The sequence below is a fragment of the Neurospora crassa genome, linkage group V (genome assembly GCF_000182925.2).
Source record: "Neurospora crassa OR74A linkage group V, whole genome shotgun sequence".
NCBI lineage: Eukaryota > Fungi > Ascomycota > Sordariomycetes > Sordariales > Sordariaceae > Neurospora > Neurospora crassa.
The window spans coordinates 216,463-239,051 of record NC_026505.1 but is presented as its reverse complement, the minus strand read 5'-3'; the positions used below and the strand labels follow the sequence as shown (position 1 = coordinate 239,051).

General features: G+C 51.7%; 6 protein-coding genes across 7 annotated transcripts; 1 reads left to right on the top strand and 5 right to left on the bottom strand.

The window, feature by feature from the left end:
- Positions 1-4,671: 4,671 nt before the first annotated feature.
- NCU07804 (hypothetical protein) lies at positions 4,672-7,393 on the bottom strand. The gene is made up of 4 exons (XM_953297.3): positions 7,339-7,393; positions 6,222-7,278; positions 5,702-6,121; positions 4,672-5,629 (listed from the first exon to the last, which is right to left on the bottom strand). The coding sequence occupies exons 2-4, from the start codon at positions 6,444-6,446 to the stop codon at positions 5,108-5,110; spliced, it is 1,167 nt and encodes a 388-aa protein (XP_958390.1). The 5' UTR covers positions 6,447-7,278; positions 7,339-7,393; the 3' UTR covers positions 4,672-5,107.
- A 307-nt stretch (positions 7,394-7,700) lies between these two features.
- NCU07805 (hypothetical protein) lies at positions 7,701-9,458 on the bottom strand (the record flags this gene model as incomplete). Its single annotated transcript, XM_953298.1, has 1 exon — positions 7,701-9,458. One exon carries the CDS (start codon positions 9,456-9,458, stop codon positions 7,701-7,703), a length of 1,758 nt encoding a protein of 585 aa, XP_958391.1.
- Positions 9,459-11,726: 2,268 nt separating this feature from the next.
- NCU16915 (hypothetical protein) lies at positions 11,727-14,006 on the bottom strand. Its single transcript, XM_011396497.1, has 3 exons — positions 13,608-14,006; positions 12,565-13,470; positions 11,727-12,484 (listed from the first exon to the last, which is right to left on the bottom strand). The coding sequence occupies exon 3, from the start codon at positions 12,409-12,411 to the stop codon at positions 11,944-11,946; it is 468 nt and encodes a 155-aa protein (XP_011394799.1). The 5' UTR covers positions 12,412-12,484; positions 12,565-13,470; positions 13,608-14,006; the 3' UTR covers positions 11,727-11,943.
- A 178-nt stretch (positions 14,007-14,184) lies between these two features.
- On the top strand, positions 14,185-15,435 carry NCU07806 (hypothetical protein). The gene is made up of 2 exons (XM_953299.2): positions 14,185-14,753; positions 14,849-15,435. The coding sequence occupies exons 1-2, from the start codon at positions 14,486-14,488 to the stop codon at positions 15,205-15,207; spliced, it is 627 nt and encodes a 208-aa protein (XP_958392.1). The 5' UTR covers positions 14,185-14,485; the 3' UTR covers positions 15,208-15,435.
- A 352-nt stretch (positions 15,436-15,787) lies between these two features.
- fba (fructose bisphosphate aldolase) lies at positions 15,788-18,592 on the bottom strand. Of its 2 annotated transcripts, XM_011396427.1 has the most exons (8): positions 18,464-18,592; positions 18,278-18,336; positions 18,171-18,201; positions 17,817-18,095; positions 17,631-17,753; positions 17,469-17,563; positions 17,275-17,408; positions 15,788-17,219 (listed from the first exon to the last, which is right to left on the bottom strand). In XM_011396427.1, the coding sequence occupies exons 2-8, from the start codon at positions 18,290-18,292 to the stop codon at positions 16,808-16,810; spliced, it is 1,089 nt and encodes a 362-aa protein (XP_011394729.1). In that variant the 5' UTR covers positions 18,293-18,336; positions 18,464-18,592; the 3' UTR covers positions 15,788-16,807. The 2 variants fall into 2 exon arrangements, with proteins under 2 accessions (XP_011394729.1, XP_011394728.1); XM_011396426.1 differs by having other exon boundaries at positions 16,070-17,219; positions 18,278-18,486.
- A 1,814-nt stretch (positions 18,593-20,406) lies between these two features.
- On the bottom strand, positions 20,407-21,859 carry NCU07808 (hypothetical protein). The gene is made up of 3 exons (XM_953301.3): positions 21,436-21,859; positions 20,926-21,044; positions 20,407-20,839 (listed from the first exon to the last, which is right to left on the bottom strand). The coding sequence occupies exons 1-3, from the start codon at positions 21,487-21,489 to the stop codon at positions 20,692-20,694; spliced, it is 321 nt and encodes a 106-aa protein (XP_958394.3). The 5' UTR covers positions 21,490-21,859; the 3' UTR covers positions 20,407-20,691.
- Positions 21,860-22,589: the final 730 nt, after the last annotated feature.

The window sequence follows — 22,589 nt, the reverse complement described above, 5'->3', positions numbered from 1 at the left end:
TCTGTTGGAGGCTGGAGATGTGACGGCAGAAATGGTGATTTATGTTTTGTTCTGGTAGTGGCAATACAGGAAGAGAAACGGAAACCAGGCAGTCCAGCGCTAAATACCTAAATAACCGAAGAGGGCAGTGGGGTGGGTGATTGGGAAGCACAGTGACAGTGATAGTGAATGGGCGCCCAGAGCCTGGACTTCCAGCACTTTCTCTTCAATAAATGTGAATGTACCTCTACCTCTTCAAGGGCGCCAAGTTGATCTGGCAATGGGCGTTTGACAAGACGGCCGTCCATGTCTTTTGTCGGTACAAACATGTGTTTTTTCTACTTGCTAGATACCTGACGTCTACGGGCATGTATCTAGTGCTCCCTACTTGCATCTTGTCCCGTCCATCAATGTCTTTCTTCCTCTTCCTCTTCCTCTTCCTCTTCCTCTTCCTCTTCCTCGTACTCTTCCTCTTCCTCGTACTCTTCTTCAATCAAATATCTCACCACCATTCTTGTGTCCTCGTGTTCACATCCACTCCGTCCACTTCGACGATTGCTTCGTCCCGATCAGACTACGGTTGATGCCCCTCAGATGATCCGGCAATTTGTCACCGATGCGTCTTACCACGGTTCTTTTTGTTTTTCCAGTGGGGCTTATCACCCCGATGATGTTGCTGCTGATGTTGATCACGACCGTCACGACCGCTTGCTGCGAATGTCCTTGGCAGAAGTTGACATATTGCAATCGTCTAGACCGGACAGCTGAAGTCAACAATCAACTTGGCCGTTGGGCTTGGAGATACAAGCTGCGATGTAGTACGGTCGTGATACTGTGAAAGTTGAACATGGTTTTATGCCAATACCATGCTCCTTTGTCACGGGTGGAAAGACGGAGTGCGTTGAACCGGGCTCAAAGAGGTTGGCATTCGAGGTTTAGGTTGCTTTCCAATTCTTTCTGTGCGTCTTAGGCTTCATTTGTTTTGGTACGGTTGCCGTACAGAGGAGCTGGTACCTCTAAATTCTCTTGCGTTTGGTGTCATCGACGCTCCACAGCAAGTCTGGCTTGGTCTGGTGCATTTGTTTGCGTGTCATGATCAGCCAGCTGAGGGTTGACTTGCTGTGGAGCGTCGATGAAAGCACCGGGGTTGTGGTACACATTCTCGTGTTTATTGTGGCTCTCGATGGCAGGTGATGCGTGGAATCGGCGTAGCCTTCATGAATGACGAATGTGTTGATTGTTGTCTTCTCTGGGTTTCTAGAGAGCTGACGGCTCCGTCAACGAGCCTTGTGTACAGCTCATGGCAGAGGTAGCTACTTCCCTCAACGGGGAAACACCGTGTCACCAGGAGAGTGAGACCCGGGACCGTGCGATTATGGAAACTTGGTGACCTGATGCTCTCGGAGTAATAGATGTTAGAACCTCTTTTAAACGACACATGCAGGTAAGAATGACATAGAGTTCACTTCGAAATGAAAAATAGGCAGGAGCGGAGGAATGTGGTACTTACAGGGAGGCACGATGGTCTTGTTGTCAACAGGAGCTTCAGTCCCGGTTGATCTTCTCAACCGCCTCCTCACCTACCTGTAGAGGGCACCCATGGATCCGCTGATAGATGTATGTAAGCCTCAACTGCAACTATGTTATTTCTGAGCCGAGGTTATCTAGTCGACGTACCTTGAGATTGGGAACGCGGAATGTGAACGGTGTTTTTGAACTTTGTTGGAACGCTGTTTGGAACGATGTTTGGAACTGAGTTGGAACCTGGAATGTTGTTGTAACTTTGTTGTGATGGGAAGGGTTTGGGAAGAGGTGAGGGGTCAAGATGGTGAGTCCGGGAAGCTTTCATTTCTGTTTCTCCTGCCCATCCGTTAAGTGGCTGGTGCTCACACTGAGTTCAAATACAGTGGTCAAGTTTGCCAGCTGCCAGTCACACCCACAGCCTCTCACAATAGGTATCGTACCTCTACTGCACGTGCACTCGCACGAAGGCTTGTCTGCCAGCTGAACTGATATAGCCCTAGTGTGGCTGGGGCTGCGGGCTGAGGCAGAAAGATCGGATTACCGGGCTAACAGTCATGCTCTATAGCGGTCCACGTCGAGTTCGGATGCCTGCTACCGGTTTGGATCCTTCCAGATACTTTCAAGTACGTCATTCATCCAATCGTCTCATTTCTGTCATTTTCACCCATGCCTAGCACTCTGTGGTATCAGAACCCTTCGTGGGAGGCACCTGGGTCTGTCCTTGGCGTTCTCGAGAGATGGATGCCACGCGGTCCGTTGCCAGGAAGCATTGCAAGATGTCGTCCACGTTGTTCTACACCACTAGCGAATCTATGTGCTCATCATGCAAGCAACACTTTGAATTCACCTTTAGTTCCCTTTTGACACTCTTGAAAAGCATAGTTACCCAGTGGTATACCGAGTGGCGTGGAGGGATGCACTGTATCCCTGAGCCCAAATACCTGAAGGACACTCGCCATTTTGATCGTGTTTAAAGCACCCTGCGGCAGACAAAGTAACAATATTAGATTCTCTGGCTTTCAGTCCTAGCTCAGGGTCTCCTTGTTGGAAGAATACATCAGTGGTGTAATTCTCCCGATGACAGGAAGTATAAAGTGCCCCTGAGCCAGACCCACTTTTCTTTAGCAGAGGGCTCTTGCGAACATTCAGGGCACTTACCCAACCTTCGCACAGAAATGGAACTTGATCTTTGTAGTCTAATCCTTTCGGGACTGCTGGAGAATAAACCACTAGTTGGGTAGCCTGGAAATGTATGTATTGTCTTCCAAATGTTGAGTGTCCGTCTGCAGGAAGGGGTCTGGTTGGTGTGATTGTAAGGTGAGCTCAAATTAAGCAATCAGAGTCAACAGGAAAGACATCAAATACCTAGTATACACTCGCGAAGGTACCTCCAATTGCGAAATGGGTGTAAACTGCAGGACATCTTGATTCAAATAGAGTACGAGCAGTGTTGGTTGTGCAGACCGCAATTCGGGCCGGCTCATTTGAAGCGAGCTTGCCGTCCTGCTTTCACGATTCACTTTCCGTGAGATGAACTGAAATGTTTGTTTCTCATTGAATTCAACCTCACAGCATTCGTGAAGGAAGCCTTTGATCCTCGCCTTTCTCCTCTGTCCTGTTTCTGGTCAGCCAGTCTGGCCTGCTTACAAGCCTTCTTCCATCTTTGCTCATAAGGACAAGGCACCTTATCTTGTCACGAAAAGAAACATTCACGACAGCATGCGGAGTCATGAGCCTTTCAAAGCCCCGACCAAAGAAATCATTAACAACATCGAAGTTTGTAGTGCATGTTAGCACAACGACAGTCACATAGCACAGTTTTGGTAACAAGGTTTGAACAAACGTGAACAGAGATAATTCGATAAAGACTGGAAGTCTCATTGTGTTCTATCTACTTCAACTTCGACTTCGACTTCGACTTTGCCTTGGCATCTTTCGACTTGACCTCCAGCTTGGCCTGCATCTCCAGAGACTTGTTGGCCGGCCGTGTCTCTTGGCGCCCATTCACCGTGCTTCCATTCACGGGCCCTCCCATCCTGGGTATTTAGACTGCCCTGCTTTCAATTTCCCTTCTTCCCTGTTCCTACTACTAGAATCAACACCTTTTCGTCGTCCCAGTCCAACGAGAGTGCTTCAGAGTCTCGACTGCACCAGCATTTGAGAAGCTTGAGAGTGGCGGCAAGCCCTCTCCCTTGTTCTTAACATCTTTGACAAGCTAGGTTCTCAAATGCTGGTGCAGCCCTTAGGCTGGCCCGGGCCGCCCTGGTACTGAATGGGCGTGGGCGTCCGCCTTTGTTGTGGCGGCGGCCACTGCGGTTGGTCGTGGTTGTCGGCATGGCGATTAGCAGGAGCATGAGAAGAGTTGGTGGAGGACATGGTGTTGAATGGGCGTGGGCGTCCGCCTTTGTTGTGGCGGCTGCCACTGCTGCAGCACCTGGAGATGAAGTTAGGAATCAGGATCTCATCACTCTTCTGACAGGCTGGAGAAAACAAGGAACAGCTGATACTTACTCATTACTCGTGTGTACAATCACTTTCCTGTTTTTCTTGTGTGCTGGATGGATGCGAAGCATCTCGGATGCTTTCACGGCTGTCAGGGTAGGCTCGGGCAGGGGCGATCCCCGCTGCTTTGCCACTCATCAAAGCAGAGTGTAGACAACAAACGCCTTCTTCTGGTCAGGGCCGGGTGCCGTGAGGGGGGCACACGATGACGACGATGACGACGACGACGACCTCTCTTTTGTGGCTGGGAGGAGCGGCGCCCTGGAGTAAAAGTCAGCACTCACTATTGCTTTACCTTTCTGACAGAATGAACAAGAGGCGACTACTTACGGTCAACGATGTTGACGTATGATACGAGGGGGGGTTGGATGCGGTCGTAGCAGGTGTTGTTGCCGAGATTTTGAGAGCTGGTTTGGCTGTAGTTGGAGGCGTCTTCGAACTACCTGTCCTCCTGCCGACCGCGTTCTGGGGAATTTAGGAGGGGAAAGCAGATGCGTGTCTCGAGGCAAGTTCGGCCCTGCCGTACGAGCTTCAGACCGCCTACCTTCAACACACGCTTAGGGCTGTGTGATACACGTGTACCAAGTGATGATGGTGTGCTTGAGGAACTGGAGACCGAAAGTTGGTGGTGATGGGAAAAGTTTGAGAAGTGAGAGAAGTAAGGTCGCGAGAAGATATTGTATTTTAAACCAGAGCAAGTGACAAACAAGGTGGGGCAAGGGACAATTCAATCTTTTGTGTGCAGAATCTGTACATGTATTGAAGGTTACGTGCAGAACTTCAAACTGCCCTAGATGCCCCAGGTAGAGTACTTCGGACGACGAAGCGGTGCAAGAAGAAGCGACCAAAGGATGGAAGGTACGGAGTAACGGGAAAGACAGAAAACAACCCAGATCCCAAAGCCCAGTGAATGACGTATGAGCCTCATACGCAGGCACTCTCGACTCCCGTCCTCAACGGGAAGTGAAAGAGCCTCGAGGTCAGCATGACCTTAACCCCGCCCAGCGTTAAGCCCGTGCTTTATCCCATCGTGTAGGTACATGTAGACAGGTAGCCTAGCTCTACCTCCCTTGAAGACCACCTTCAACTAAGACCAAGTTGCTCAGAAAGGCTTCAACTTATCCTCTGGTGTTCCCATGAGCCAGTCCCTCACCAACACCCACGCACTCTTTGCCACCCACGCAACACTCTTAGCCATGCCGACTACCAGATACTTGAGGATCTTACCCATAGCAACCAAGCATTCCCAAAAGAAGGACCCGACAGCATTAGCTACCTTGTGCCAGTCAACCGCCTTCAAGTCTTTAAACAAATAACTGAAAGTCATGTACACGGCAGCCACTACACAGGCAAAGGTAGTCGCGATAATAAGACAGAAAACAACCTGGGCGCTTGGTGAGAGATCGTCGGGAGATCCGCCTGACGAGTGACCGGAAGGTCTTGCGGAATTGCGCTTTCTCTGGGAGTGGACACCGGAATAGTACGGGTTGTAGCTGTCGTAGCTGTTGTAGCTGGGGTGGTCGGTTCGAGCAGTGCTTTGGACAGGTCGTGAGGCGGAGTAGCTGTGGTGATCGCTTCGAGCAGTGCTTTGGATAGGTCGTGAGGCGGGGTGTTGTAGCTGTGGCTGAAAGAGGGAGTTAGAAAGCATGGCCCAGTGAAATCTTATAACGTTCAAGAAAGAGAGGTTGTGACTAACAGCAACACTTGGTATCGTTCCGTATCCCTGGCTCCGCTTTCTCTCTGCTTCCAGATGAGCCTGAACAAGAATGTCCAGAGGAACTGGAACAGTGAACCTGTCATCGTAGACAGGAGGAGGAGTGGGCTCGCGGTAACCGGAATGTTCCACCACGATCTGGTATGAGGCATCCGTGATGGTGTAGATCTTGTATTTGCGATGACGATCGTAGTTTCTCAGAAGAGAGAAGAGGATTTTCTTATGGTCCCTAGTATTTACGTAGGAGTTCTTTTTGAAGGCCGGCACGCCGTGGTCAAGCTGCAGTTGGATATTGTTGTCTGGATGGGGAGGTGATGGATCGATGGGAAGGTAAATTCCTCGTAGTTGAGCGTTGCTGTGCCGATGCCTCGTTTCAAGATCCGTGCCGCCAAAGGATGTCATCTGGATTGCACACACCAAGCTTGTTAGCTTGCGGACGTCGAGTCTTGGGACCAGACATGACTGATCCATTGGCAAATTTGAAGAGTCCTGCGCAACTCACAAAAAGAATGTCAACCTTCCCATCTGCAGCAATCTTCTTCGAAAGCACAAGGACCGGATGGTTATGAGATTCCTCCGAGAAGCCAGTGGAGGAGCTGAGCTCATCCGCATGCGGCAACCACATTATGCGTCCCGCAAGCTTCGAGCCATTTTGTCCTGGTGTCGGCGGAGTGCTTCCCCGTCGGCTTCGTTGGGAGTTACGTCTGGAAGATGGAGTGGTCGGCATGATTGCTTCGAATTACAGTCCCCATTCAATACAACGAAAACAGGCACACTCATGCCACAGTAACACATAGTAAGGGTGTAACTTTCCAACACTGCAAAAAAGACGGGAATTCGCTCAAGATAAACCCTCTCAACTGCTCAGCCCACCAGCAGCAAAGGGAAGCCCAAAATGAGGGGTCGCTTCCATATGTCCGTGTCCTTAGGCAGACTGGCAGAATCCGTTTGCTTTCATGTCTTGTTCCCGTTGGTTGCATCGTGCATTTTCCTGCACTTTTTGGTCTTTGCATGGTCATGTTGTACGCCCACGAATGGCTAGATGATGCGCCCGGCCGCTATAAGTGGCCATCCCAGCGGCCACCAGCGGGCCGTTCCCACCACACAGCCTCTCTCCAGGGACCCTGTCATGCACATAACCGCTAATCAAGCACACCAAATCTCCAATGGGAGGCCGTACCGGCGCTGCGGGAAGGTGACGAACGAAACATGTTGGCTCGAGTGGTGGACCGTCGAAGCAATGCGGGGGTGGGCGCAGAGCACGGCCAGGCTGTGACGAGGGCTCCGAATGTGTGTTGGCGTGGACTGGACTCGTAGAGGTCGAAGTTCAACCGGGACATGGACGAGAGGTTAGGAACGCCGACCGTGGTCTTCCCCTTTCTGGTTGCTGGGGATACGGTGGGGTTGTTTACGTGGTATGATAACAGAAAGAAGTCAGCTGTTTTGTTCGCTAGTCCGACGATAGTGTAGCGCTGAGAATGGAGGGAGCCTTTACCTGGAAGCTGGGTGGCCTTTGTGCGGCCAGCGTCAGCCCCTGGAACAAGGACATATGAAGTCCGCTTAAGCCCGCGCTTAGCTAAAAGAGTCTCAAGGTATAATTAGGTATAGGCAATGCGTACATCGGGATGTGTCAAACTCGCATCCAAGCGCCGTGCCTATGTCCGAGATGTTGGGAGGTCGAAGAGTCAAGGCGGATGACATGTCGTCGGAGTTCCACTTTTGACCTCATTGCTTGATTTACCACCCAAAACACAGCGGCTGCCCACTGTAACTGAAATGACTTTTTGACCCACTTTTCATATCTCTCCAAGTCATTCAACGTCCTCCACGCTTCCATCTCACCTCAACACCAAATAAAGCACAATCCCAAACACTGAGCTGAGCAGAAGCACATACTCCGATTAGGTACTCAACACTCGAACTTTCAATCATGTACATTGACCTTCCTTCTCAACAACCCATCTATATCCCAACCCTCTCTTCAACACCCCATCCTATCCGGCAACCCCTCCTTCCCCGTCACTCTATCTCTATACGTCTTCTCCACAAACCCAAAGAAACTCTCAACATCCCTCTCATTACTCGCCACCCCAAAGCTAACCCGTATCCCCCCAGCCGTCGGCAACCCCAGCACCCTCAACAACTCCTCAAAGCTCAACTCCTTATCCCTCCCCTGACCTCTCCACATCCTCCACAACGTGGGCAGCGGCAACCTCGAAAACGACGTCCAAATATCCAACCCGAACGCCGCCTCGCCCGCGCCGGGATTACAGAAACACCCCGTCCTCAGACTGATCCCCGCGGCCGCAGACTCGAACGCGACCAGTCGCTCGTCCACGTACTTCCCGCGCGCATCGAGCAAGTTGAACGCCACGCTGCCTCCGCGCATCTTGGTATCTGTTGGTCCGTAGATCTCAACCATCCGTCGGCCGTCGCTGTGGCGCAGGTTTTGGAGTCTTTCCAGGAAGTAACCCGTAAGACAACGCACGCGGGTTTCGAGGATTTCCATGCCGCCTACTCCGTTTCTCTCTCCGTTGGAACCGGTGCTCTCGGGACTGGGACAAGGACTGGAGGGAGAACAGGAAGAAGGAGAAGGAGGAGGAGGATTGTCCTTGGAATCTAACCAATCCAATCCCACCGCCACTTCGGGGATACTCAAAAAGTTGACGGTCCCGTCTTCAAAAGCTTCTTCCAGCCGGTCACTGAGCTGGTGCCACTTTACTCCAATAGTAACTGCCTTCACGGTGCCTCCACTGAACCAAGGCCTGCGAAGTTTGGCGAGGGCAGAACGCTTGACGATGAGACTGCCGACGCCGGTGGGGTAGCCAAAGAGTTTGTACCATGACACGATGATGAACTCAGGCTTGATGTCCCCCGAAAGATCGAGGCGGGAGGTAGGTAGGTAAGCGGCAGCGTCAAGAAGGACGTCGTAGCCCCGTGACTGAGCAAGTGGTACCCAGTGCAGGGGATGTCGGACGCCAGTGAAGTTGGATTGAGCCGGGTACGCAAACAAGCCATTTCGTCTTTCTCCTCCTTCTTTTCTCTCCTCTGTCTTTCCCGTCGACTGATGTTCGTGATTTTGATATTGTTGCTTCTCGGACATCGGCAATGCTATCAGCCCCACTGAATCAGGAGCAGAAGACAAATTCCCAAGACACCCCTTAATTGGCGCAGTCACCACTTTTCTCACTTTCCCTATCACTCCGGCATATCTTGTGGCCAGCTTCTCGATAACATCGTGCTCTTTGATCCTCATGTCAGTCCCACTAATCCCGACATATTCCACTTTCGCCCCCTTCCTCTTCGCAAACTCCCTCATCCCATTGACACTGTTATGATTATCCGCACTTAACACCAGCCTCCCGCCCCTTTTGTACTGATATCCCTCTCCGACCAACCTCGCGGCGCCCGTGGCGTTCGGGGTGAAGATAACCGCATATTCTTCGTGGTCCGCGTTGAAGTGCTTCAAGATCCTTTTGCGGGTTTGCTCGACCGCGATGGTGGCGGCTTCCGAAGTCGGGTTGACGGAGTGGGGGTTGCCGTAAAGGGTGGAGGCGAGCCGGGCTTCATGGGCGGCTAGCTGGAAGGAGGAGCAAAGGCCGGAGCCGGTGTAGTCAAGGTAGGTGTGGGATTGGGCGTCCAGGTAGGAGTAGGCGGTTGAGCGGAGGTGGTCCAGGCGGGTGGTGGTGCGGTATTCGGGGTAGAGGCTCGTGATGGAGGGGGTTGAGTCTGAGGACATTTCGATGGTGGGTGTTTTGTTGATAACTCGGACTTGGTATGTAGGTGGCGTTGGGGTCGCTGTAAGCTGCTTAGAAGTAAAGAGAAGTGACATAAACAGAGGTAAGAAGTCCTTTTTGTTTGTTCCTGCAGATGAATGGAAGCTGATATAAGACGGGAAGGATGAAGCGAGCAGGTCCGACACTGTGTCTGAAGGAAGATGACAGACAGACAGATCTGATGGGCCACAACTTATGTTGACAGGAAGGGGCCGAAGACAAGTTTGATGTGAAGCCTTCATTGATAATCCACTGGAGGTTCCCGACAACGAGGATTGTATCCAATCTCACTTGGTGTGTCGAAGAGTCTCAGTTGTATTGCTGACCACCCACCCACCGGGGCCAATATTACCCAACGACTGGCGGATGTGTTGCAGTGTCCCCAACGGCCCGGAAAGATACTCCGAGTATTCTGTGTCTTCCGTCCTAAACGCCTCCCTCATGACATGCGTACCTCTATGCATGCCTTGTCGTCGATGCCGATCCAAGTGTGCTATCTCTTTCCCCTTTGGGTTTTCTCACTCGCGTCTCTGTGCCTTTCTGAACTGCTATTCGCTCATACACTTGTCTTAGTTCCGTGTCTGGTGGGAGTCTCGATGCTAGAAAGTCTACACTAGCGTGGTGGTTGACTGAGGCGTATCGGAGTGTGAGATCCGTTGATCACTGTGATGAGAACTATGACGGTAGGGGTCACGTTCGGACTATCAACCAGTGAGACAACGTGCTTTCCTCGTGGATGTTGGGTGTACACTACACAGGATACCATGTAGATCTGCTCTGCGTCCACGATGCATGTATTGCATGTAAAGCTGGCAGCTGGGTGATAACGACGAGATCTTCCGGGCGACTGAACGGCAAGATAATGGCTTTGAGCCGGCTGTGATGTTCTTGATGGGACATGATTGGTATTGTAGTCAATGATAACCAATATCGGCAGGCATGTCAACGATTTTCGGGTGTGGCTTGGTGTCGCCCTGAATCCTATGTTCCGGAATTCTCGGACTTTGTCGTTCCCCTCGAGCGTCCTTGACAGTGAAAGCTCGCGAGGCTTGTCGTCCGTCTCCTTTCACGATATGGAACCTTTGTTTCGAGCTCTTATCACAGTATCACCAGGCTCGCACTGGTTGTTAGGTTGCTTTTGTTAGCCTACCTCTAAGGACAAAGACATCCATCTTGGGGATTACCATACTGTTGGCTCAGAGACAGCAAGTGACTTGCAAGTCGCTTACACACACATAGGGCATAGTGTGGAATGTCGATTGGTCGATCAGTCCAGCATTGTTTTTGCCTGGGAAGGTTAGCGTTAAGATTTGAGCCGGCCAGCATGCACCATTGGGGGCCAGGGCCATACCCAGATGGGGATAGCGTTGTCCTGGCCGCGAGCGAGTGCCAAGTGCATGTAGTGTACAAGATATTGATTGACAAGATTGACAATACAACAGCCAACCAGCGGCCAGCCGCCTATGTTCCATGATGGGATGATAGTCGTCGGCTGTGGTTTAAGCAATAAAGTCCTAGCTGAGCCCTATCACTCATGATGATCTTTATCGCGGGCCGTGATCGCCAGCAAGCGAGATAGAAACTCCACAGAGGAAATCGGAGGGTTGCAAATGCGTGTCGCAGTAAGGTACACTAGTGTACAACTACCTCTACATGCAGAAGGGCTGAATGAACGGCAATCTGAATGGGGCTTGCACCTGGCTGCTGCAACGCTGACTTTGTGGCTGTTCTCGAAGACCACTTTCACCCTTTCAGTAACTCCAGTGGTACGCCATCGTATGAGCGTGCTCGCTCCCTTTGAGTCGTTGACGTTGTCTTTCCTTTGCCGAAGCAACGGTATGATCTCTTCGCATTGTTGTCATCGTCCTTGTGCCTCGACGATCTTTGAATCTCAAAAGGAATAGGGAAGACCAAAAACTTTCCAAGGCACCAGTGATAAAGGATCGCATGATGTTTGCTCTTTCGGCTTTCCTTTGCGAGATGACCTTCATCTTATCGATCTCTCAAACTCCGGCTGTGCTCTCGAGGATCGATTGCGATCAAACTTGTCCGTTTCGGTGGGACAGTGCACCGAAAAGTTATACTGACTGCACCGGTGTTCTTTTCTTCTTTTGCTTGTCTCTTTCTTCTTTGGGCCAGCCGTTTGCAAATGAAGATGATCGGACTTGGTATGCAAGCCACACTTGGAACATTGTATGATCGGAGTGTGAACATTTGTCCAATCAGCAAGGCGAAGAAACAACGCCCTTGCAAAGCTGCATCCGAGTCAAAAATTCGTGTCAGGTACCTGAATCGTCGGAAGGATTGGAGTTTTCAGTCGTCGGACAACTGGCCTCTGCCTTGTCATCTATTGCCATGTCTAGCACTTGATGAAATCCAGGACAGTTTCCCAAACTCGGGATAAATTCACGACAAGTCGGAGAAGAGACGCCACGGAAATTTGTTTGCTCAGTAACAACACCGATATGCAGTGTCAATGGTAGCTGCCTGTCGTGAAACGCCACACATGTTCGAGCAGAACAATTCCCTGGCCTGACGGTAATCCGACAGCCTGGTTGACAAGGACCTGGCTTCCGCAACTATGCAGAAAGGGGGCTCAATAATGTCCTGTATGAGTACGGCGCGGAGGCACAATCGAGAGAGCCGAAGGAAACGTGTAATCTTCATGATTCCGGTTGCCGACCTCACTAAGGGCATGCACGTTTGCTGCGCCGCACTGCTCCGCGACATGTTGATACTACCGGGAGCGGTCCGGTATCTCGGAAATCCGGGGCGGCTTTGCGTAGGTGATGGTTCGAACGGAGGCTTTCGGTTGCCAGTCAATGAAGAAACGATAAGTCCCAGGTTGTCTCCAAGATGCCATCTTGATGCTCGCTTGAAGTCCATGTTAAGACATCCTCCGCATTCGACAATCATGCTCGCCCACCGTTGCAGTGTTCAGAAACCTTAGCCGCCCGCTACCACCCACGCACACAGAGCCTCGTCAAATCTGGAAATATGCAGCAAAGACGTTAGCTCCGCGAGCGTGAGATTTCTAATCCATCGGGTCAGCATCCCGTGTTCCCCCACCTTGTGTTCCGTTGTAGGCAACCTTCTCTTCGTCTTCCAGAACAGGCAGCCGACGAATGGCTCTCAGCTTGCACGAGGCCCAACGGGATGACCTACTTACGCGCATGGCGCATGTTCGTCTCACGCACTGTGACCGGCAGCCTTTGGTTCCGAGGTGCGCACAAGCCATGATTGCACTTTTGAGAACTTCACAAACCCGTAATGGTGGTAAGCAGGGCTTTCAACCATCGTGACTCCCATCCCGCCATGCGAACGATAGCATGGAAAGTTGGATGGGTGGATTATCAACCTAGAAACCATGTGCGCGCCGCTCGTGGTCAACTGGTTGCGACCTCACTAAGTGCTTGCGCCGCCTGCGCGGCCGACGTGCATTGGGGAGGGGAAGGATGTAACGGATATAGTGCTTGGAAGATATCGCTATACATAGAAGCTCCTGTATACTTACCTTATGTGCACCACCTCATTTGGACTTGACGTTGCATTCCGGGCGATCTCGAAAGAAAGTGGGATGATTCGGCTTAGACGTCCGGTTAGCGATGTCGGTTGTCAGTCAGCATGTTATCATCCGCTCTAGCGCCTGGCGAGAGACAATGTTGTAATCGTAGTAGCCGATGTGCTCGAGTTAGGCATATCTCGAAGAGGTTGTTCAGCAAGCGTAGGTATAATCGCTCGCCTCAGTTGAAGTGGCTTGTTGCCGGATATCCCCCGTCTTTCCCACCTCCTCCACATGGCCACATCGTTGCGGTGTGAGAGGAGAGTAGTCGTTCATCGCATTTGGGGGCTGAAGAGTCGCCGGTACCAAGAAAAGAGAACCCAAAGCGGTTGATCCCGTTGAACCCGATCGGTGCGAGCAATGGAGAGCATAACAGAGCCTGGAAAGCCGCATGTGGTAAAGAGTTCGTGATACTGTAGCAAAGCACAAGGTCAGTACCATATGTACCTAGTCAAAACAAGCGAGCTTGTGCGGTCGGCGTCAGGTAAGCAGCCACGATGTCTGAACCCTTCCCCCGGTCACCTCTTGACTCTGCCCTTCTTCCGTTTACCTTCAATTCATCCCAAGCCCCGAGATCGGTATTTTAATGGGCTCCTGGTGGCTCCGGGAATGAGCTGACAGGGCGTTCATCTTGGTGACAGGCGTTGAGGAGGAAGCAAACATTGACAATCGACCCACGGCCGGCAATGCTTGCTTAACATGGAAGGTTCAGCCGTTATATGTTAGTTTGCTTCCATTCCGGACGTGTTCCCCAAAGGGGACCGTTCAATGCCCGGCAATTTGCATCGTGGGGGGCGCAGAACGTGGCTTTGTTCCTTTGGTGTTCTAGTGGTCGTTGACGACAACGGACGTGCAGTCCTGACGGTGTGCAAAAGCCAGATGATGATCGGGCGGAGAAGTTGAAGAGAAAGGCGAAGAAGGAGAAAAGAAGCGAAAACGAACGTTCCAGCCACAGACCGTATCAATCCGGGCCCAGGAGCAGTGGAACCCGGACCGGGCTGCATGGGGCCCCGTAAATTGTTAACGTTCAATGAAATGCTCCGGGGGGACACTAACAATTTCGAGACCTCACCGTCGTCGAGAGGCCAATGCAGTGCAGTGACATCATCGCATCTCCGCCAGGACATCGACATCATCATTAGCAAAACACCACATCGACCACCCTTTGGACCACAGCAGCACCAACTCCGCAACAGAAGGCATGAGAAGATCTTGGAAAACAGGGTACACGATTCGATTCACTATGACGACTTTTTGACAACCAGCTTTTGAGGTTCTTTTTGTACGATAGCTTTGGTAGTGTTTATAAACACAACGAACAATTTGAGTCTCCTACCTCTACAATCTCAATCTCTTCTGTCCAATTCATTGCCAAGACATCATCACCAAAATAACCAAAACAACCATCAGTACAACAGGTCAGCCACAATGTTCGCCCTCTTCCGCGGCCACCCCAACAAAGACCTCGCCGACCTCGCCGAGCACCACCTGCAACATGACCTCCAGCCCGAAGACCGCGAACGCCTGCGCAAAGCCGCCTCCAAAGTCTCGACGCACACCACCATCGGCACCTTTCTGGGCCTTGGTCTCGGCATCGCCTTGGCCTGGCGCATCCGGCAGAACCGCCAGCAACTGTTTAACGCGTTCAAAATGATGGCCAAGCCAGTGGAAGTAGTATTTGCCAACGGTCGGCGGGGTAAGTCCCTTTTTCCCTTTTCCCTTTTCCCTTCTCTCGCAGAACTTTTCTCAGCAGTTCGTTGCTAACATACATAACCTACCTACGCGGAATAGAACCAGTCCCAGACCTAGAACCCCTCCTCCGTCCCACGCGCTGGGGTGACATTGCCACTTACACCGTCTTTGGCATCGGGTGCTCGATGCTCGGCGGCGAGACCGGCCTCTTGACCGGGTCGGCAGCAGCGACTCGCACCATCACCCGCGATCCCGAGTCCCGGAAGCGCATCGAGGATGCCTTTCGCCTGTTCCAGATCGATGTGCTGAAGCGCCAGCTGGAGATGCTCGAGCGGGAGGTCAAGGAGAGGGGCGGCGCGGCGGGGAGAAAGGAGACGGACTCGGAGTTTGCTTCTAGCTGGGAGAAGTTGAAGGATCAGGCGGGCGGGATGGTGAGCACCTTGAAGCCTTCCGAGTGATCGATTCTAGGTATGTTTTGAGTGAGCGAGAGGGATGGCTTGGGTGGTTTGGGTGGTTTGCATGGATTGGAGTTTCGGAATGATGGGTTTGTTCTTTTTGTTTCTGTTCTTGTTAATATTTCTGCTTTGCGCAGTCCCGTTTATTTATGGACGCTATACATAGGTATGGGTTCTGGATATATACTTTTACGTGTATGAAAGTTTTTGACCAAGTGTTCCAATGCTTCCAAGTGGTCAGCCTTTTGCCTTCAGAAGCCATTCACGAAGGTCATTTTAACTGGTGATGTCCACCCTCATCGGCTCCAGGAACCAAAACCATAACCCAGCCTACCTGTAACGACGAGTGCCTTTTCAAAACCCTTACTGTTTGTGAGAACAGCATTCCACTTCTTGTTCCAACCAACGACTTAAACACCCGGGTAAATCACAACCGCCGTCAACCTCGAAAATGCGATCGCCGAGGCACGGACCGAAGCTTGATTCAAGCACCTCTACTCATCATCCACTACAAGCTAATATAGCGCCAAAACTCGAGTAGCATCTAATTGAAGACCGATACTCATCATTACTCGAACCGCCTGTTTGGCCTTCGGCGTACTTGACTGTTTGAGTTACATCGTCTTCCATCCCATCTCCTAGGTAGGTAATCGAAAATATTATTAATGGCGTTGCCAGAACCCATCAAGACCCGCAACATCCCAACAATCAAATCGACAGATAGCATTTCTTAGGTACGGAAAGCTGCCCAGACGCAGCAAATCTCGTGTAACATGTTTGCATCCTGGTGCAAAATATCATGAACTTGCTGCATTGCATTGCATGGCATCAGCTGTCTCGTGCACAGAGGCATGCCCACCAAACAAGTTGACCTTGAAACCAAAACAACAAAAAGCAAAGCAGAAAGAAAAGCAAAAAAAGAACCCCATACCGCGTCCGGTAATGAGGATGAAGAGGTGTTCTCAGCGTTATTGACGCAGGTAGTTAAAGCGATGGATTGAAAAACTGCATCGGCAGCGGAAGCGGGCAGAACTGTCGTCGGACAGCCTGTGAAAAGTGGTGTCTGGAACAAAGCATCAGACAAAGAAATGCGTGTGCATCAGATGGCCCTTAACTGAGGGTCGAACTCATAACCTCCTACCACTGAGAGGTGTTCGCCGCTCACATCGGAACCACTGCGCCAAATGGGTTGCTCATAACCTGTCAAAGACTGCGTGCGCAGGGAAGCGCCTCGTTGTTGGACCGAAGAGTCTGACTTGGGCCTTATATACTCCACCACATGAGAGCACAAGATCCATGTCCACCAAGCATGACTGAAGGGTCCGTGTACGGACTTGGGAGAAGCTCAAAGGCAACTTTTCAATTGGGTATGTACTACTTTTCGGTATCACCCCAAACCCAACCGGCTAGCATAACATCATCATAGCCGGTAACTTGAACCCCCCGGAACACCGTGAACCAACCTGCTAGTATACGTCCAAGTATCGGCAAAGCCGACACGCCATGGAACCAGTCTCAATGGCCGGCAACCACTATAAACACGAACGGAATCAAGCAGTGTACTCATCAAATCATTCCATTTTCATTATCTCCCAGTTCCCATTTAGACGGTGCCGGCAGCGTTGAAGTCCTTGAGGGCCTCCTCGACGCGGGCCTTCATGGTCTTCTCACCCTCGCGGATCCAGACACGGGGGTCGTACTTCTTCTTGTTGGGCTTGTTGGGGCCCTCGGGGTTACCGACCTGGCTCCTCAGGTAGTCGATGTTGTTGAGGATGTAGTCACGGATACCGACGAGGTAGCTCCACTGGAGATCAGTGTCGACGTTGACCTTGACGACACCGTTGGAGATAGCCTCACGGTACTCCTCCTTGGAGGAGCCGGAACCACCGTGGAAAACGAAGAAGACAGGCTTCTTGTCCTTGCCACCGAGCTTCTCGGAGACGTAAGCCTGGTGCTTGCCAAGGAGCTCGGGGTGGAGCTTGACGTTGCCAGGAGCGTAGACACCGTGAACGTTGCTGTCATCTCGTTAGTTCTGATCAATCGAGAGCAAGGGGTAGGGTTCAGCCTTACCCGAAGCCAGCGGCAATGGAGAAGTAGGGAGAAATAGGGCGGAAAGCCTCCTCGATCTGCCAGATGTCCTCGGGCTGAGTGTAAAGAGAAGCGTTGTCAACCTCGGAGTTGTCAACACCGTCCTCCTCGCCACCCTGTTTGCAAGTGTTAGTTTTGTTTCCTTTTGGAGCAAGCGCATTATGACATTGACGTACGGTGATACCGATCTCCATCTCGAGCCACTGCTTCATGGGCGCCATGCGCTTAAGGTACTTGACGCAGGTGGAGATGTTCTCCTCAACGGGCTCCTCTGTAATTGCACGTCAGTAAGCTGGGGTATTGGTGAGAGCGGTCGCATTCGTCGGGGGCAGACTTACCAGAGAGATCGATCATGTGAGAAGAGAAGAGGGGCACGCCGTTGGCCTTGAAGAACTTCTCGTCCTCCTCGAGCATGCCATCGAGCCAAGGGAGAAGCTTCTTGGCGCAGTGGTCGGTGTGGACTAGGACCATGTCAGCATCTTGGAAGGCAAGTTGAACCGAACAAGACAAGCTAAGCTACTTACGGACAACGGGAATGCCGTAGATGGGGGCAATGGAGCGGATGTAGTGAGCGGCGGCAATGGCACCGGCGACGGAAGCCTCGCGCTTCTCAGCAGAGTCCTTGATGCCCTTGCCGGCGAAGAAGGCAGCACCACCCTGGGAAGTCTGGAGGATGATGGGAGCCTTCTGGTCGCGAGCAGCCTCGAGGGCAGCGACGGCAGTGCTAGAGGAGGTGACGTTGCAGGCAGGGATAGCAAACTGCTTCTCGCGAGCGTACTGGAAAAGCTTCAGGACGTCATCACCTAGAGGTAAAGAAAAAGGTCAGATTTTGTTTATGTTCCGGTATCGGGCAGCGCATCTGCTTGGCCAAATCGTACCGTAGAGGACGCCAGCGGGAAGGTTGAGCTCCTGTTGAGGGTATCACCGTTAGATCAGCTGCGCTTCGAAGCTATCAATTGCCAGGATGAGACTGGAGGAGACTTACATCGAAGATACCCATTTTGACTGTTGGTTTTGGTTATGAAGTTGCGTGACGCGGGGTAGCTGTTAGTGTGAAAAGGTGGAAATAGGTAAGTATAAGAACGCTTTCCAGGATAGCAGGTTGAGGGTATCACAAACAAGAATGAAGAGGATGAAAAGAGGAAGATGGGACAGAACTGGAAGCACTCACGGTTTTGCAGACTGCGGGAATTTGTATGACGAAGGGTTGATGTCCTGCTCAGGAGATTTGGGAAGAGGAGACGGAGAAGAGAGAAACTGCAAGAGGGTCGACAGTCACGCCCAACAATCTCCCGTCAGTGGTTCAAGGACGAGGAAGGAAGTGGAGGGATCGTAGGTCAGCCAGCGGGGCGGCCGAGCATAGCACCGACGCTCTAGCCGCGATTTCATTGGCCAGGACACCCAAACAGAGCAAGAGCTGCGTTGTGCCCCTCACTAGTGGTCCAAGGTGGGGGGTTGACGACGAGCATTGAGCAGGGAGCTGTCTCCAAAATGACAGACCACTTGCAGCAACCCGCAGCCCAGACCCTCCAAAGAGTGGACTGCGCCAAGCGGCCGTCTTCCCGACGCTTGCTTGTCAGTGTCGCGTCACTGCTTGGTCGGGGTTCTTGTCCGGGGGTCCCCTCTTGCCATCCGCAGCCAGGTGGCCCCACTGTCACGGCTTGAGCATTGCCGGACCGTCACATTCATTTCATCAAGGGCAGTCTTGGCCGTCGTCACCTCACAATGGCAGACTTTCTTCAAGCCAGTGTCGTCATCCCGTGTTTTCAACATTGGACCATATTATCGATGTTGCTCGCTGTCTGGTTGGCGGCGTGTATGAAGCTTCAGCTTTATCCAGACAACGAATCAAAAGACCGCCAATTCAACCCGTCGAAAGACTTCACACCTCCCCTTTCCATTCTTTCACTGGCTATTCCATATGTATTCATCTCCAGAACTGAGGAGACCATATGCCATGCAGCCTCCTTTCGGAAGGTTAGACAACAGACAAAACCCTTGCCCACAGGTCTCGTGCCCGTCAAATGTGTCATGACTTCGCCGAATTTGTCGTGGTTTTGATTGTTGGAGAACGTGAAATGGAAAAGATCGGAATCCGGGGTTCAGGATCGCGATGAATGACCTCAGTCCGACATGACACCACTACACCGCTCAATATCGGCGACACTCATCGTGATGATGGTTTCCAGGTTGACTATGGCTTTGGCGTATATGATATAAAGCCGGACCCTCGTTGTCACCCTTGGCCACCACCAACACTACCTATCACGGTAGCAGCACAATAAAAGCGACTGGAGACACGTAGGTAGGTAAAGGAAGGTTATTGACAATCGCGGTCCTCGGACACGCTACTTCCTGTGATAGACAGTCAATCATCAGGGCGTCTTGACCGACTTGACAGACATCACTGACACGGGCTGTTGAACTGAACAATGACTCGACCGATGACCTCATTGGGAGCCACTCTGGATTGCATCCCCCCATTGCGAGACCCTGTCGAGGGCCTCGAGAACCCCAGTGTTCCCAGGGGAACCTTTCGAGTGGAATTTACCCCTGGATTGGGTTTCTTCGGGTTCCATTCTCCCGTCTCTTCCCGGGACGTGTTGTTTTGTTCATCCAGCTCACGGAACGGAACCGTTATCGCCAAGACCCGGGACTCCCCGGATCCAGACCCGCTTGCCCCGCATTCTTCCCCAAGTTCCCGTCCGGGCTGCCGAAGCAACGAACTGAATGAGCCACGTGAACAAGCATCCGGGGATAGCGTCGTTGAGCCGGCAGTATCTTTAAATGCATCATGATCCTGGCCGCTGATGCTCTTGTGGTTGCCATGTGTTGATGCGCTGCCACAAGGCTCAAGCCGCAAGCTCAGTGACCGGCACCCTCGGTTACAAGGCTGGGCTTACTAACCGACAGGGACTTTTCCCGGCTTCCCCCATTGGTTCCCCTTCGTTCATCCTTCTCAATGTAGCAGCCCTTTCTACTTTCTTGCGTGTAAAAAGTTGACCGCACCCAGTGCTGCTCCCAACCAGTACTGGCAAGAACCACGTTCTTCTTCTCCCATCTGCGCGCCTCAAGCCCATGGAGTCACGGGCAGGCGTCCGTCCTAAACAGTCTATTTCCCGCACCTCACCTTTTCTACCCAGGCTTCTCTGAACACAGAACTCGCTGGACACCTTCGACGGATGTCGTAAAGTTGGTTGTCACTCGGGAAGCCCATCCCACCGCCCACCTCTCTTCATGGAAGTGCAAGCTTGAACTGGCCAAAGAAACACTGGAAGTCACCGAGAAAATCATCAGACTTCAGAATTCACAAGCACACCCTACCACTGCCGACAGGGATCAAGCACAGGTGCAGAACAATTTCATTCATCATCCATCGCAAACCGGCTAGCCCGACCTCTACTTACGGCCAGCAAAACCAGTGAAGGGCTCAAGGAACAGAATCTTGATAGGAGCAGCGAAGAGATCCTCCTTCGTGGCAGTCTCGATCATCCAACCGAACTTGGGGCTTTCCTTGTGAGCGTTGAAGGCGGCCTCGTCGGCGTAGCTGCGGAGAGTGTAGTGTATATGTCAGCCACGGTTACCTACTACCAGACATGAGATGAAAGAAAGAGAAAGATCACAACAACTTACATCTCCTGAATGACGATAACGGGCTTGTCGTCCTCCTTCGAGGTGGACCAGTGGTACTGGAGCGTGTTGGGCTCGTTGGCCTCGACCCAGGCGGAAATCTCCTTGCCGAGTTCCTTGACCTGTGAAGGGGGCGGCAGGTTAGTACGTGGGACGGATTACTGTCAGGAGATGTCGCCATAATTCCGGGGAAGACGCGGTATGGTTTCATATTATGCTAGGTGTGGGATGTTGAAACACGTGGGAGACGAGGGCCGATTATTGATGGTGAGTTGCAGACACAGTGAGGTCGGATGGACCGGATGTTGGCGGTTTGGTAGAGAAGTCAAGTTTCTCAGTCGGCCCTTCTCGAGGTTTGGAATTCGTCTGGCAGTCGCAACTGCTCCCCTCAACGGGAGGAGCAGTGAAGGACCACAAAGAAAAAAGTTGACGATATCATTGCACCTCAGGTCCAGTCGACAGCGGGGAAGCTCCGTTCAGCGGGATAGTTCAGCATTTCAGGGACCAACTTACGCGCTCAAGCTTGCCCTCCTTGGGGTAAACGACAGCAACGAGGTTGAAAGTCATTTTGACTGTTGATGTGAACTGTTCGTTATAGGTGTGATGAGATGGTTCGGTGTATGGGACGAGGTTGGTGGTGAGATCGATGGAGTGCAACGATGAGGTGATGACACCAGAACGGCAAGATGGACGGCGGGAACAGCGGAGTCTTAAGCACGAGAAGAGCCACCTGGGTAAGGTGGAGAGAAGCGAACCGAGGCCCACATTATTAATCCACCCATTCTCGCCATTGTAGTGTAAATGACGGCGACGACGACTTTTGTTGTTGAGTCTGCCATTGGAATTTGTAATCTCTGGGTAGGAACGAATTTCGAAAAGGATTTGTAAGGATTCTACATCACTCTGACACTGCGCGTGAGGTGTTTCCAAACGGACATAATAATGCCCGGTGAAGCACAGGATTCCGGTAGTACAAATCAGTCGATTGCTCACCTAATCCCACCGGCTCAACCGGTCAAGCACAACCCCAACAGTAACGCCGGCAGGCATCCGACGATCGGATGTCATTGCGGGACTCTAGTGCCTTATCAGCTTACCTTATCTAAATGCACTAAAGTGGAAACGGAAGCTTCCTTCAAGCAGAGCTCACCCTGCAAACCCCACTTTCCACGCCTGCCCCAACACTTATTTACAACAACAACATCATCATCAATATCAACATCAACAGCAACAACAACAACCACTAGTCATTTTGGCGGAGTAGCTAGGTATTGTGCTGCCCGGCTAATTTCTAAGAAAGCAAGAAAGGTACCCCTAAACTTAGCAGTGGTTCCTAGCACGAAGGTTAGGTAATTTGGTCTGATGATCAGAATGGAATTTGAGTCATCTAACGGTAGTCAGCTTGTTTGGATATTTCTATATCTGGTAATTTATCTTGTCTTGTGTGGCAGGGGAGCCAACCCCTTTTCGCAAGTGTCAGTTTTATCTGTCGTTGATGTGCTTACGGTTTGGACCTAGGCATGTCAATCTCTCCTATCAACTTGTAGTGTCGCTTCACGTACAAATTCAAATATCAACCTCTCATCTCACCCATCTGTCACCGGTCATGGCCCTTCTCTTGATGATGCGGAACATGGCATATAGATCTTATTATTTTGAGGCAAAAA